The 16,422-nt window shown below is 45.0% G+C and overlaps 1 protein-coding gene across 1 annotated transcript; it reads left to right on the top strand.

The window, feature by feature from the left end:
• Positions 1–1,401: 1,401 nt before the first annotated feature.
• AMMECR1L (AMMECR1 like) lies at positions 1,402–16,324 on the top strand. The gene is made up of 7 exons (XM_040073853.2): positions 1,402–1,623; positions 3,629–4,073; positions 9,190–9,300; positions 9,771–9,885; positions 10,615–10,705; positions 11,676–11,772; positions 12,942–16,324. Exons 2-7 carry the CDS (start codon positions 3,667–3,669, stop codon positions 13,051–13,053), a joined length of 933 nt encoding a protein of 310 aa, XP_039929787.1. The 5' UTR covers positions 1,402–1,623; positions 3,629–3,666; the 3' UTR covers positions 13,054–16,324.
• The last annotated feature ends 98 nt before the right edge of the window (positions 16,325–16,422 follow it).

The raw sequence follows: 16,422 nt of genomic DNA on the forward strand, positions 1-16,422 counted from the left end.
ATTATGAAGTGAACTTTTGCAGGATTGGGAACTGTTTCATATCTTGGCAAGGGGGTTTTACGTGCATACCGAAGCATTACCAGCAAAGAGTGAGGTATGTGGGGGGGGAAGAAGGGAGGGAAGGATTCTTTTAAACACTGCAAAACTTGGGAACTTGCTCTTTATCTGTTCTTCTGGGTATTCTCACCCAATTCGTTGTAATCTTAGTTTTCATTAGTTTCATTTCAAGGCTGCCATCTAGACTTAAAAGGATGATGCTGTTCCATAACCTTAGAATGGCAGCAATTACAGTGCTCCACTGTATGTAGATTCTGTAATCTTGAAGGCCAGGAGCAAACTGGTGTTTGAAGAAGGTGTCCCAGCCCATGACAGGGGGTGGAAAAAAACAAGTTTGAATGTCCTTTCCATTCTGTGATTTTATTCTATAGCAGACAGTAAGAGCCACTGACATTCAACCAGCTTTCTCCAGCTCACATTTTTATGCCTCTTATTTAGTGCTTAAGCTGTGATGAGAAATGGCATAAATTCCACTTTGCAGTCTTGAAAGGGTGCAGTGTGGGTACTCTGGGCTATGCAAAGTTTGCTGTTCATTTTGCCCAGGTGAAATTAGGAATGAGTGCTGTGGTTTTCTCTGTCCCGTCCCTTATGCGTGCCAAGCACACCTCGTACAGCCATAACAACCCTGAAGGACTCCGAACCCCCTGCTGCCAGAGAATTCTCTCAGGGCGGAATGCAGGGCCTCTATTTCCGCACGAAGTCCTAAAACCCTTGACGAAGTAACTACTTCTCTGCTTTGGTTTTTATGGTGCTGTGAAGAAGGGTGGAGGGAAGGATTTGGGTGCCCCGTTGGCAATCGGCAATACTAAAAAAGTAATTTCTGTGCCGTCGTGAGATCTACGGCTCTGCCACGACTATGTTAGGGTTTATATTAGTGTAACTAAAGCCGACGCAGCAACCAAAGCCGCCCCTGTCAGGGCCGGGCCGGAACGCCGCTCTCCCCTCACACGGGCCCGCCCTCAGCGCGCCGGGCCGAACCAACGCTGCGGGCAGCGAGGGGGGGAGGACGGGGTAAAGAGGCGGGAAAGACTCCCCCGCTTCGAGCAGCGCAATGGACGCTCCAGGCCTTTCGCCCCGCCCTCTAATGACGTCATCATCCCCGCTGGCCAATGGCAGCGCGGCGCTGCGGCCTAGTGACGTCCCCGTCCCCGGAACTGTTTGTTCCCGCACGTGCGGTGTTCACGTGACGGGGAGGGCGCGGAAGCGCGCGTCTCTATGGTTCCCTTGTGGGGCAGAGCGCCCGCCCTGGGGCCTCGGTTGGGTTGGCGCCGCCGGGAGGCTGGCGGACTATGAGTGTCCGTCCCTCATTACCTCACGGCCGGGAGGAGGAGGAGGAGGAGGAGGCTGCCGGGATAGCGGCGGACCTGCCCGCGGCCTCGCTCCGGTCCTCCGGCCGCCCCGGGAAGCCCCGGCCGCGGCGGGCCCTGTCCGCTCCCCCGCCCGCCGGGCCCGCTTCTCCGGGGAGCCTCGCCCAGGCCCATGGCCCCATGAGGCGGCAGAAGGCTGCGGGGCAGCAACGGCGGCGGCGGGGCTGAGGCGGAGGAGAAGCCGGGACGGGTGCAGGAGGTGGGTGACCCCGCCGGGGCTGTGCGGGAGGCAGGGGCGGAGGGGGACCCCGAATCCGCCCCCCCCGGCCCGGGCTGGGGGAGGCCGCAGGGGGGGTCCCGCTCCGCGGCGCCCCCTGGCGGCCCCGGTGCAGCTCGGGGGGGTCGGGCCGGGGGCACGGGGGGTCCCCGGGAGCTCCCCGGGCCGGGCCCCGCGGGGCTGCGGGACCCCCCCCCCGAACACCCCGCAAAGTTTGTGTGCGGGAGCCCGCGGCTCGTCCCGCCGCCGCCGCGGTGGCCCGGTGTGCCCCCCGCCCGCCCGCGGGGCGCTCCCGGCAAGCGGGGCTGGAGCCGAGCGGCCGCCTTTGTTAGGCCCCTGCTGCAGAGGAGGGGAGAAGAGAGGGAAGCTCCCCCTTGCCCCTGCCACGTCTCCGACCTTTAATCAAGTGTTGTGCTTCCAGATAAATAAATAATGATTTACCTTCCCCAATGCGGCTGAGCCGTCAGTGGTGAATGGGCTCAGCACCCTCAGAACCAGAGCAGGTTACTTTTAATAGGCACTGAAGAATTTTCATGGTTGCTTTGTCAAAGTTACGCTTTTCTTTTGCCTGGTTTGGTTTCTTTTCCTTTTGTTTTTTTTTTTTTTTTAATATAATTTTGGTTTTTTATTGTTATTGCAAAAGTGGAGATCAAAGGAAAATTATCATTTTCCTTAGGTCTTGTAAATTGTTTCTTATGGTCTTTCTAAAACCTTGAGGTGAGGATTCCTTAGCAGAGCAAGCACTGCGGGCGTGCGAGGTACACCTCTCAACGCCCCTTACACCAGTTCTGGTTCGGTTCAGAGTCCTGTGACTCCTGCTGTGACCGATGGAACTTCATGAATAAAGTTTGCTGTCTTTGCACGTGCAGAGAAGGGACGGAGTTGTCACAACCTGGATTTCAGTGCGTGTCATCCCTCACTCCCAGTACTGTGTTTGTGCTCTCAGCTTGGGAGGGTTGGAGGGCTGCTCTGAGAGCTGAGTGTGATTTCAGTCCCCCTGGTGTGTTCTCTGTGACTCACGTGCCCGTGTTTTCAGCCCCATTTGACAGACTGGTTTTCTCTCCCCTGCTGTATTCAGATCTCATGGCGATGTTGGTCTTTAAGTTCCTGCCGCTGACCTGTAATCCTTGCCTATCATGTTTGTTGATCTCTGTCTGCACAGCCTTTTCTCCCTGTGTTTGTTCCTCCCCTTCTTGTGGTGCATGAGCTCATATTCTCATCTTTGCAGGCAAAACACTGTTCTGGGTTGTTGGGTATTTTAATACCCTGCCTGTTTCCTGCTATTATCACTTTCCTCTGTTCAGACCGTGCTGGCTTCAGCTCTTCCTGTCATGCACATCTTGTCTGTACCCCCTGCATGTTTATTTGGGAGCTGTATTCATTCACCCAGTCCCAGAAAGTAAATGCAGATTCCAGTTTGTGGTCTGGAAAATAGTCTGTAGTTTAGAAAATGGTGGTTTCAGTGCTTTTAGCTCCTCTTTGATCTTGCCAGTGCTAAATCAAGGGCAACACCCCCGGGAGTCCAACCCCAAAGGTGTCATTTTGGGCTGTTGTCATTCAGTACTCATTAATGGGGAAGGGAAATGCACTTTTTTGCTACTGGTGCAAGCATTGACTGAGGAGGAATGGATGAGCAGGAACAGTAGTGGATAAGGGTGTATCTGTAGTCCCAAGTCTTTTTTTCTTCTGTTTTCCCACAGTTTTGTTCTTTTTATGGGAAATCTGGTTACATTTTTTTTTGTAATGAGCCACCTATTAAAGTGTTCAATACCTTGGAAAGTGCGATTGCGTGCATGTTGTGTCCATACTCTTCCATTTATGTGTGAAAACACCCATCCTGCTGAACGGGCTTTAGTGCTGTGTTTGGTCACGTGGTTTGGAGGGTTTTCTTCCTCTGTTTGTAGCAGAAGCAAGGAAGCAGCTGTTGGTTTTTCACCTGTAACTCTTTGTGTAATACTTCTCCCCTCTCCCCACCCCTCCGTGCCAGGGTTCTGCAGTGCTCCAGGCAGCGAGTTTTGAAGCAGGATGGGAAAAAGACGCTGTGTTCCTCCACTCGAGCCCAAGCTGGCAGCTGGCTGTTGTGGGGTGAAGAAGCCCAAATTGTCTGGGAGTGGAACGCACAGTCATGGGAATCAGACCACAACTGTACCAAGCTCCAGTTCAGGTCCTCTTCAGAACCACCAGCATACAGATGGGAATAATGGAAGGGAGAACGTATCTGACTTGACTTTGGGCCCAGGAAATTCCCCAATTACTCGAATGAATCCCACTTCAGGAGCTCTGAGCCCACTTACTCGGCCCAATGGAACTGCCAACAGCACCAAGAACCTGGTGGTGACAGCAGAGATGTGCTGCTACTGCTTTGATGTTCTCTACTGTCATCTCTACGGGTTCCCTCAGCCACGGCTTCCTCGATTCACCAACGACCCCTAGTGAGTACATCCTTATGTGGGAGCAAAGCTGGGAAACAGCTTCCAGAGCTGGGGTTTGGCTGGGAAAGGGTGGAGGGTTTCCCTTGGGGAGTGGGAAGACTGGTGTGCAGGGAGGAAGGAGGGCATTGTGCTTCTTACTTTGTCTGCTGGGAGCGAAAGGTTGCACTGTAAGTGCACAAAAGATTAAAGTGTTGTTTGTTGTTGGAGGTGAGTGAGCTTTAAAGAGTGTCCTTCGAGAGAGAAAAGGCTTAGCTCTACAGAAAGAGAGCTAAGTGTGAAGAGGTGTGGTGCTTCTTCAGCTCACAGTCTGGTGTGTTCCACGAGGCACTGTGTTCTTTGTGGAGGAGTGCAAACCCACTTCGTGGTAATGTTCTGCTAGAGTTTGCCCCCTTCTTTGTAAGTCGATTCTGCTGCAGAAATTTAACTGAGCAGTGCCACCTACAAAAATGTACTAAAAAACCAATTAAATATCATCATTAATTTGAAGAAGCTCCAGCTTCGAATGTGAGGGACTGACTTGGAGAAGGGAAGAGACTTCCTTCTGCAAAGCAAATGGAAAGTGAATAAAGGAAGAGTTGAAGTTGAGGCAAGTTTCCAGTTCATCCTGAAACAAGTGCTGGGCTGGTGAGGGTTGGACAAGGACACTCAAAGTTTTCAGCTGTCCAAGTGAATGGGTTTAGCAGGGAGGGGAATCTAAAAATTGCCATTTGTAGACGTGTTAGGGCAATATGGGGAGAAATCATGGTATCATTTAGGTTGGAAAAAACCTTTGAGTCCATCCATGAACCCAGTTCTGCCAAGAGAGTTAACTTTCAAGGACGATACCAAGGTTAGGAGGAAAGGAGATATGTATGAGCAGAAGTGAGGAGAAGGATTTATGAAGCTGTTTTGCTTTGGTGAGATTTAGCTGATGTTTATCTGAAGGTTGACTGCATAGGTGTGGAAATGTTAATGTTAAAATGTTTGTTGAAAGAATTATATGGGAAAGATCGATGACAGATGGACCTTCTGACACTCCTCTGGGGCCTCCTCCAGAACAACAGATAAAATAAAAAGTTGCCGACATCCTTAATTTAAGCTAATGAATTTTAAAATGATGTAAGGAACAATGGCTTAAACGGGTCAAGGACTTGCTTTGTGTGTATTCAGTGTCTGCCCACCTTTCTGCTGTCAGGGTGGATGTAGGTTGTGCTTCCATGCAGTTATTATTCCAGCTGGATTATGGATACATGTTCTGAATGCTGCCGCAGAGTAAGCTGTTTAATACTGTAAATGCAAGTGAATAGAGAAATGCTCTGCACTAGGATATCAAATAGTTCCAGGGACTCCCCAGGCTGAAACATTTCTGGTATTCATACCTATGCCAAGTGGGCTCCCTTTAGAGCATTTGATGTCAGTCTACTTATTGTTTTGTCGCTTGGAATGCAAAGGGTTATTTGCTGTTGTTCTGTTGAGCTGGTAAGAGAGATGGTTTTACAGAGCTGCATTCTTTTGGTGTCGGAGGACATTTCTGGCTGGGTTTTGTTGCTTTTTCTGTTGACTAGTTTCAAAAACGATGTCCGTTGGGGAATAGCAACTGGTTGAACTTTATGCCCAGATTTGAAAAGTTAAAAATTGTTCACTGGTTATTTCTGTGCTCATTACAAGTCTCTTAGATCAGCATACCAACAAAGCATAACCAGCCCTTCCCTTCTCTTCCCCTGTCAGTAAATGCTTACCTGAATTTTCTTGTGTTCCAGCTGTTTCTTGTGTTCCACTCATTAATGCTGTTACTCCCAGGAAATAGTTGGATGTACCCCAGGGTAAAGCATAGGGTTTGCTCTCTTGGAGAGCAGCACACAAGGAAGAACTGCCCCACTTGAGACAGTCTGGTAATGAACTTCAAGCCAAATGTTATCAAATACAAGAGTAAGCAAAGTAAAAATACAGAAATAATTTGCCTTGTGGCCTTTTGTGAAATAATTAATGTCAATGTGAGAGATCTTTGGACAAAGCGAAGGTTTCTACCAGGAGTCTCTCTGGACAGACAGAGGAGAGACTGTTGATTGAGTAGAAAGAGGCACAGCCTTTTCTTAAACTGGCTTTTAAACTGGTGCTGAACTTTAAAGTAAAGATAAAAGCGGGTGTGAAGGTCAGGATTTGGCATAAACAGTGTAATAACATGCAAGTTACAGAGTTGTGAGTTGGAAATCACCATGAATTTCAGTCACCAGCCTGAGGGGATGTGCACATGGACAGCACTCTTGATGGGAATCATGGAGCTGGTGGATACCTGTGAAGTAGAATTCCCTTATTCCAGTGTTAGCAGTGAGGGTCCCAGATCAATGGAGAGACGGCGGCACTGCAAGACTTGTGTTTATGTCTGAATTAACTTGGCAAAGGAAGGAAATATCCCCTTTACTATTCAGGTAACTGGAACCTATGCAAGTAGTTAATTGGTTACTTTTTCCACTTTTGTACTTCAGTCTGATTTTTTAATAGTAGGTATTACAAACTGGTGCTAAAACTATACCATGGAAGTTTCTAGTTGCCATGAAAGGCAAATAATAAGATATTTGCATCATAAGATTGGTTCTGTTACAAGTTTTTCCTGAGTACAAGCTAAACCCTGATTCAAGCAAACTGTATTTTTCTACTTTAAAATTCCCTTTGTAGTTGCAGTTGATGAAACTAATTTTTAGTTGCTAAAATTCCCCTTTCAGCCTAAAAACCCTCATCAAACACATATAAAGTGGGATGTTGTGGCTGAGGAAGAAATAGTTGACATGATCCGCTGAGGATATGGCTGCAAAGTACCAGTAAATGCTCTTGGGTGAACGTGGACAAAAGATTGTTGTGACTTTTCTCAGTACATCTGGGAAATAACACTTTTCAAGGAGGGGCTCTGGAACAATGGGCTTATTGTCAGTTGCACCTGCAATTTGCTGAGTGCATTTATTCTTCAGAGATGGAAACATCATCTTCTCTGCAGTGAAAATAGTGAAATTTTATCTGTGTGTACAGAATCATATCTCCTTTATGCCTCAGTTGTTCTGACCACAATGAAAAATGGTTTTAAATGTGCTTTAAGGTATTTTAAAATATACAGCCTTGTGAATGCAATTATCCTCTCCCCTCTGATAATATCTCTTCTATTATAGATGCATAAAGCTGTGTTGCAGCTCAGCGGAAAGATGGGTTGTGGGATATTTTTTCCCTTTGGAAGGGGAAATCGGTAAATTGAAAATGTGAACCTGCAATTTGTATTGAAGGGGAATTTACTTAGATTTGTATTTTGTGAGTGGTGGTTTTTATGTTCTCCCTTGCCTTTTTTCTTTGGGGTGAGTGTCACATAGACTGAGCAGTACTTCCAAAAATTTTACTAGATTAAGGTAAATTTCCACTGAACTTGTGACAGTAGTGTTTCTCAGAGATCTCCTGTGTAAGTTTAGTATCTTTTTTTTTTTAATTTCCCCCAAGTTTTCTAATGTATTTTCTTATAGTCTTTTTCTGTTTGCTCTTTCTATCTATATGATAGATGAAAATGTAGAGAAATTATATCCTGCAAGTGCCTTGAAGTGTGATTGGAAAACTAGAACAGTAAATCCCCTGTCTTGGTCAAGCCAGCCAGAAGGTTTTTGTTGGATGTGGAAGGATGTTTCCACTTCCTCTGTGTGCAAAGTCCTCCACAATTATCACTCCAGGGCTAATTGATCTTTTAGGCAGTACTTTTGCCGTTGGTCACAGCTGGTAACTAGATCCTGAGTGATGGATTTATGCTGTGATGGATCTAATTCCATTGTTGCTCTGAGGAACGTCACTGGGCACTGATTTATTGCTACACTTTAAATTATGTTCTCACTGGTTAGACATAAGAAGTTCTGTTGCTGTGTTTGAGAAATCATCCCCACTCCATGCTGGTTTTGTTGTCTGAACAGAGCATCGTAGTATTTTTGTAAGGTTTGCTGCAGAGGTACATTGCTTACAAGAGCTTCAAGAGATCAAGGAAAGCAAATGTCTGAGCTATGTTGTCAAATCAGTCTCGATGGTTCAAAACTCCTGTCAATTTTTTTTGATGACAGAAAATCCTATTCTATCATATTACTGAAAGTTCAATAGAAATCCACAGGCTGATGTCTTGTATTCAGTACTCTGTACTCTGACAAAGTCACAGAATCACTCATCCTGCTTTTATAATTAGGTCAGCATTATCAGTTGCCTTACAGAATTTTGCAGATGTTCGGACATTCTTGCAGAGCTGCAGCCACCACTGTCCTTTTAGTGTTTCTCTCTAAAGCTCGTGCAATTTCACTCACTTCTGTAGTAGTTCATTTTTTGTATTTAATGTTCACAGTCATCTTTACCTGTTTATCTCTTCATAGAGCTCTATTATTCTGACTTGTTATTCTTTAAGGCCAAATCATGAGTTGTAGTTTAATAGCTCAAAATGAGCCTGCTGAGTTTGAGAATCTACTGTTACGCCTGTAAATTCGTGATGGTAGACAGGAAAGTGTTTTAGATATGTGTTCAACAGGAGAAAATACGTGTCAATACAAATCAAATGTCAGGTAAGCAGAGGATGTGGACATAGACTGCTTGAGCCTTAGGGATGGACCCAGAAGTCAAATCCTCATGGAAATAACAGGGAGAAAAAGTAACCTGTATTTATTTTCATTCCTTAAAAAGAAAAAAATAAAAGCTTTTATTGCAAATCTGATTTATAGGAATGGTAGTATAAAGAACTAACTTCCATCATCTATATTAATTTCTATATGACTATGCTGGAAACTAGTGGATGCTACAAAGTGAGGCCAATACTGACAGGTAATCAGTGGGACCAAATAACCATTTCACTCATTAGAAGACAGCCCAGGAAGGTGTCCATGGAGTACTTCCAGAGCACTGCTGGAGAGGAGGGAGCGTGCTGAAAAGGTGGAGGGGAGTGTTGGGGTTTGCATTTGGGGGGTGTGAGCATGAAGTTTTATTCTTGTTAGACAGCAGGTGAGCAAACTTGCCTGCTGGGGTTTACTGGAGGGAGAGAAAGCAAAGGGGCTCTTTCATACTTCGGTTGCCTCCCCTTAGCAACCAAATACATCTAGAGGCTGGAGGGGTTCTTTTATTTTTTTTGCCTTTTCAGTCCACTCTTTGTGACGTGGAAGACGGGGCGAGACAAGCGGCTTCGTGGCTGCATCGGGACCTTCTCAGCCATGAATCTTCACTCAGGACTCAGGGAATATACATTAACCAGGTAACTGTCAAAAACGAAATAAATATGAAATTAGTTCACTGAAGATCTGTCTGTAAGGATTCAAGGTTAGGATGTTAGATCAACACAGTTCAATGTAATGTGCTTCATAATGAAATAAACCTGAGTGTATGATAATTACAGTGAGGTGATGTATCAGGATATAGTGGAACATCTTTGCAAAAGTGAGTTGCAGTTGACATTTTAAGGCTACTGTCAAATCTGTCTTGCATACTAACAGTTTTGAGGTCTGAAGCACGTAATTTCTCTCTGCTTGCAGTAGGCATTGGACAGCATCAGGAAGCTTGCCACTGGTATTACAGTTCATTAGATTAGGGAGAGATGCAAATCACTTTCTCTGCAGTAGCAGAGAAGTGTATTTCATGCAGGCATAATCAAAAGGGGAATTAATTGAGCATCTGACACTTTATTTTGCTGCTTGTATTGGGTGATATATCTTCTCTTCCCTTTAGTGCACTTAAGGACAGCCGATTTCCCCCCCTGACCCGCGAGGAGCTGCCCAAACTCTTCTGCTCTGTCTCCCTCCTCACTAACTTTGAGGATGCCAGTGACTACCTGGACTGGGAGGTGAGAACAGGTGCATTTGGAACTCTGCATCACTCTCTCGTTCCATTCGGGTTCGGGTTAGTACATGGTGATGTATCTCCTTCATTACAGGGGTTATGGGGATAGAAGAGACTGGGAACAGAAGAAATGGGGCTGGAAACCTAGAAGGAAGGAAGAGGATGGCCTAGCAGTAGGCTTTCAGCTGGGTGGCATCTGAATAGGAATAAAAGAAACATGAAAGTGGTTCACGGATGTGGCTCAGTAGGAAATGACTGTAAATACATGTATAAAAACCTGGGAAGTATTTTGATGGTGTGGATAGAAACTGGAAATGAAAAGTAGTTAAGACCAAAGATATGAATGGTTTTTAGGACCTTGTACATGGAAGTGTATTTCTTTCAAGAGGAATATATATATATACGGACTTTATAGTTGAGTAATTTTAGGCATTGTTCTTGTGTGCAGAGATTGTGTCTCTCTGGTGTGACACAAGAGATGGAAAACTGACAAGACTTAGTGCAGAAGTGGCAGGGACACTGGTGAGGCTTGTCTGGGAAAGGGTAGCTTAGAGAGCTCCTTGTGTGACCTGCCAGGCAAGAGCAGAGAGTGGGGAAGAGAATAACCTTACCCAGGCAAAAGCCAAACTGTCCAGAGAGAGAGAGAGATGCACAGCCTTGTGGGAATGAGAACTCAGTCATGGAGTCGGTGCTAGCAAACACCTCTTATCTGGCTGTTCATTTCCATCTATAGGTTGGAATCCATGGGATCAGAATAGAGTTCATCAATGAGAAAGGTGTCAAACGCACAGCCACGTATTTACCTGAGGTTGCTAAGGAACAAGGTGGGTTTGAGATGGCAGCCAAACATGTCAGTACGCTGTGTCACAGATATGGGTAACTTAAATCTGTCAGTTTGGGGCTTGGAATACAATGCTGTCTGTCCTCATAGTGGTGCCGTGGAACCACCAGGCTTAATCTTGACAACTGACACCTGATACAGTTGCTGCTGGGTTTTCATCTGGCCTGTCTCTCATTCCATATCTTTGCACAGCTGTATTTTAGTGCCAGAACGTTTTAGGGCTGAAGAAATAGAGGATCTCAAAGTATGGATCTTCCAGCCTCATTCAGCATTGCATCTTTCCTCTTGTATGTTTCTCCCACCAACTAGGATAACTGCACGCTGCCCAGCACCAACAGGAGAGTCACTTTCCTCCTCATTCTTGCTAAAGTAGCATCCTCCAGAGGAGGGCTAGAAACACAGTCCCTCTGGAGCACACTACCCACTCAAATAGAGTAGTGGTCACCACGGTAACTGCTCAAAATATTGCCTCCTCCTTTCCTCCACCTAGCAGAGTGGAGTGGTCGCATCCTCCTGGCTCTGGGGCAAAAGACTAAGGTAGGAACTTTAACTCTGATCTCTCACGTAGCAGTGCACTGCGCTATTGCTAGAGCATCAATCCCAATTTGTCTATGTAAAGAGCTAAGTATTATCCTATTTTCAGGGGAGCTAAGTGGTACATGATGAAAAAATCTGGGGTCCCTGCAACAGTGGCAAGGCACAGAGCTTTACAAGAAGACATGGAATGGAATATGGAATTGCTCTTTCATAGACCAGCTCCAATATGAGTTTAAAGGGGTAGGCATGTGCAGATAGTGTGCATGCATCAGGCCATATATGTCCAGTTCAACACTAGGATTTCTAAAGCTCAGAGTTTAGTTGTTTGTTTTCCTAGAGTCCTTTTAATGCATCTCTTGTGGTTTTGAAACATTTTTTTATATTGAAAAATTTGCCTTGCTTCTATTTTTCAATAGACTGGGATCAGATCCAGACCATAGACTCCTTACTCAGGAAAGGTGGCTTTAAGGCTCCCATTACCAATGATTTTAGGAAAACAATTAAACTTACCAGGTAAGTAGATGTATTTGTTGTCTTTTAATTTTACTTTTTAGTGTTTTCTGGGTGATTTAAAATATTTGTCCTTGATATAAGTTTTTATGCCCTCTTCCAGAGGAGGTGTAGTGTGAAAGACCAAATCACAAATGCCATGTGTTAGGCATATATTACACGTGGAATTAAGCACAATATATTTGATCCATGCAGGATTGAAGTTAGCATTTTTTCTAAGAGAAGTGTCACTGGTTTTAATGTTACCATATATGTGAAAGATCAGAAGCAGAACCTTTGAGAGTTGAAAAAGTTGTGGGGGTTTTTTGTATCTTTTCAATGAACTTCCTTTTCTCATCTGTGAATGCTGTAGCTATTTGTAGGTGACAGCTGTCTTAAAACCAAACCACATTCAGATCTGGCTGGTTTTCAGAATTTGCTTCCTTTTCTAAACCCCCAGCTGTCCTATTGGTTTCTGCCCCCTTTATGTTGGTAAAAACTGTGACTTTCTGGTTTTGTACAGAAACACTAATTTATCAGGTCATTCTTTACCTCTAGAGAAATGAGGTGAGTGTGCAGGTTTTCTTTAACAGGAGGTGATAGGATGAAGGTTTTCATTAAAATCTCACGTAGTGTGGTCTTAGTGCAACTCACAACCACTTTGTTGCTGGCTGTTGTTCAGCGTGCTTTAGAAGAACTTGGAAAACTCCAGTCTCTCCAAAGGAACTTCACATTTTGTGAATCCTGATTGTACAACATGGACTAAGTCATTTATGTGCTATAATAAACCTCTCTTTACCCACTTCTCCATTTCTTTCACTACTTTTTCAAATGTGGAGATAACCACAAAAGTAAACCAAAATGAAATACTGGTTATTTAATCACTGGAGTTGAATCTCCTTCCAGCAAAGTTTTCATGCTGTTTTCTTCCATTGTGCGTGGATAAAAAAGAATACAAATCGATCATTTATTTCCTGCGTGCTACTTCAGGCATCCCTTTACTTATGATCACCTTGATTAGGACTCATCTTTTGGGGCACTGGAGCTAATTCAAGCTCACACAGGTTATTCATGCCAGTGGGTTCCTCTTGGTCATCAGTGGCTGTGAGCTAAAGGGGAGCGTGGGGTGAACGTTTCACGTGGAGCCGCTCCGCGTTGCGTCGTGTGACGTTATTTTTCTGCCTGTCCCGCAGGTACCGCAGTGAGAAGGTGACAATCAGTTACGCAGAGTACATGGCCTCCCGCCAGCATTGTTTCCAGAATGGCACCCTTCATGCCCCCCCCCTCTACAATCATTACTCCTGACACACGGCTGCATGACCAGTCCCACTCCCCAGTTGCTGCCAACGGCTATGACATCATCGGGGCGGACGCCTCCTCGTCCTGGTCCAGTTACTTCTATTACTGCACCATTTTATGATGCTAGCTTCCGTTGCCAAGTCTGCCTTCCCGCTGACCTGGGGGGAGGACGAGAGCGTGACAGGACTTCAGGGGCCCAAGCCTTATCTCAGCCTTCCCTCCCAGCGGGGGTTCAGTTGGATTGGGGCTCCATGCCTACGAACTGTCGTGAGGTGCAGAAGACCTTTAGGAGTGAAAGTGCTGCTTCGGACCGATCTCTTCCTTGGTGTTACTGACGCTCTGGAAACTTGTTTGTTATGGAAGCCCCCCAGATCAAGTAGGAGTATTCCCCTGGCAGCCTGGGCAACGGAGTCCAACGAAACATTTTTTAGGTTCTTTTTAATTTTTTTTTAACCTCTGGTATCTGTTGTGTACTGAGAGCTGATTGCAGTCCCCACGCGTTGCAGGCGGACATCATGATATTGGGGAGGGTTGAACACCTGGATAGCACCCCATCCTCATGGACAGAAAACATGTGAAAAATTAATCCATTATTTAAATAAACCCTTGAAGGCTTTAAGGTTCAGATCCTTGGTAGGTTGGATTCTTGGTGATGAAGCCTGCTATGGAACACAAAGCTGGTTTGCCTGTAAGAGAGCGATATGGCATGTGCTGTGTACACAGAGGAAAAGATCCTCGAGTGTCCCTGGACAGTCTGTTCCGACCAAATTTTGTTCCCAGATATTTGTAAGACATAGGATTAGGGCTGGGGAGGGGCTTGCAGAGCCTGTATGACTGTAGTCATACAAGTGAGACCGGTGACTGAAATTTGTTTTAGTTTAAGCTAACAGTCTTGGGGACCTTCCTTTTGATAGAACAGACACTTCTGCCAGTATGACTACTGCTCTTAGGGGCTGTGAGTGTTCCAGTTTATTCCAGGCCTATGGAATGGTGCCGTTCAGTTTTGCTGGTAAGATTTGTCTTACTCAGCTTAGTCATTGCCACATCCAGGCTCAGTGAGTGGGGAATCTGTATTACCCAAACTGCATGAAACTCATGTGCATTCTGTATTTCTTCTCCCGTGGTTGATGATCACAAGGAATACTCTTTTCTGAAAGGAAGTTATCAGTTGTTATTCTGTAGCATCATTGAGGGTTGTCATAAACTCTAAATTATGACTCTCTTTCAATGAGATAACTGGACTTCAGAATACATTTTGGGCCGGGCTTGGTTGGTTGGTTGGTTTTCCAAGCTTCTGGAGGGTCAGTAATGATCGGGGAAGGAGATGCAAGTGCATAGCAGTCATGGCAGTTTGGTTGCACACACCTTTAGAGCCTGCTTGTGTGTTTGAAGCTGGTGTTTGAAGCCTGAAATTATGCCATGATATGGCAGGGAATAGGGCTGGTAGGAAGTTGAGAACTGCAGGGTGATGCTCCTGGTCCTAAGGAAGCAAGGCACAACTTGGGCCATCTTGCTTCATGTTGTGTAAGATCTGCTGGAGGAGAGAGATGTGAGGGAGATCCCTCTGGATAACGGTGCAATATTGACCCAGCTTTCCTTCTTGTATTGGGTCATTCCTACAAATTGCCACTTTTCCCTTGTGATGTTGTTGAAAAGCAATTGAAGATGAAAGGATTGTTTCGTGACTTCCTGCTGCTGAGAATAAATGAGTCTCGTTACAAACCACTCCAGTTAGTAATTGCTCCCCCAGGTGCCGTGTAGTGATGGGGGAGGGTGGGGTCAGCTCCAGGCATACCACTCACCTTTCAGCTGTCAAACAGTATGATACATAGGGCTACACTCATTACTGTTCAAGTGTTCTATGTTAGAATTTAATTTCTAAAAGGTTTTAAAAAAGGCAAAAAAATGGTGCTAAAACTTCACCCCTGAGCACGCTCGGTGAGACTGGTCATGCAGGCATACAGTGCCAGGCTTTTCAACTATACTGTTTCTTTTTTCAGGTGTTTGCCCTGTTCTGTGTCTTCAACAGTGTATAGTGTTTTCCTGATTTCAGTTTCTTTGACTAGGGGATGACTAAAGGGTGGGGTGGGGAGGGTTAGTTGTCATTTTTTTAAAGAACAGAATTTTAGGATTGAGTAACTTGGTTGGTTTACGCCTGAAGTGGGACAGATGGTTTGGGACTGGGAAGTCTTATCCTCTCCCACTTCTATTTCCCTACTCGGTCTGTTAAAAAAAACAAACAAAACATAAATGCCTCTAAATATGTACTGTGTTCTTGTCCTGTTGCAGTGAGAAGAGAAGCTGGCAGATCAGAACCACTGGTCTGCTGCCTAAGGAACAGGCCCTCTCAGCTTTAGTCCCATAAGGGTCCAGCTATAAATTCAGTTGAAAACTGTGTCAGTAGCAAAGTCAGCTCAGAGAAATGTATGGCAAGGACAGGTGGTCTCAGGAAATAACCCCGTTTCTAGATCATTACATGGCAGCTATGCATAAGGATGAAAGAGGTGAACTAGGCACAAGCTGTAGTTTGAATTGCCTCAAGATGGAGACAGCCAAAATGAGTGGCCGATTGATCTGAGATTTTCTCCACGGTTGCTTGGCTGGGACAGCTGGTTAGAGCTACTCCTCAAAGCAGCTGTTACCTGGTTTGATCTGGATTAACTCATCCTTAGAAGCAAGTGCCTTTTGGTCTAGAAGGGCTTATTCTCATGACAACCACAACTGATAAATAATCTCACTGCAATGATGAAATGTCTTTGTTTTACAGTAACTACAGGAGAATGTCTTTGATCACTGGAGTCTGTCAGTGTTGAAATGTTTCCACTGTGAGGTTCTTAATTCTCTTTTTTCATGTTGTTCAACAGTCGATCTCAACTGAAGCCATTTCAGTTTGGGAATGTTATATGGTCAAAATATCACATATCTACAACTTATCAGAACAAAAAAAAAATCTGTAAGGAAATCTATGAGTTCATTTTAACCTTTGCACAGAATAATTTGTTTTCATAGTACATTAACAAACCTCTGCAGTCTTCACTGACTATTAGTGCTGTTTTCTGTTTGTATTCAGAAACTACATGTTGTTTTGTTGGGGGTTTTTTTGGTTAATTTATTTCGTTAAAGCAGGAGACCTCTTTTGACCTACAGTGCAGAGACGTCAGACCAATTCTTTATATTACACTTGGTTGCCTCCTACCTATATAATAATTTCTGAGTGTAAATAATTGAACTCTATCCTCTAATGAAGTATTGTAGAGAATAAATCATAATGGATAAAGATCATTTGTACTGTCCTCTTTATACGAGTTCTCACAGCCTTTATGGGGGAGAAGATGAAATTGTTCTCATCTAGAAAGACAAACAGTATATTAGAGG

This window comes from Hirundo rustica, chromosome 10 (genome assembly GCF_015227805.2).
Source record: "Hirundo rustica isolate bHirRus1 chromosome 10, bHirRus1.pri.v3, whole genome shotgun sequence".
Lineage (NCBI taxonomy): Eukaryota > Metazoa > Chordata > Aves > Passeriformes > Hirundinidae > Hirundo > Hirundo rustica.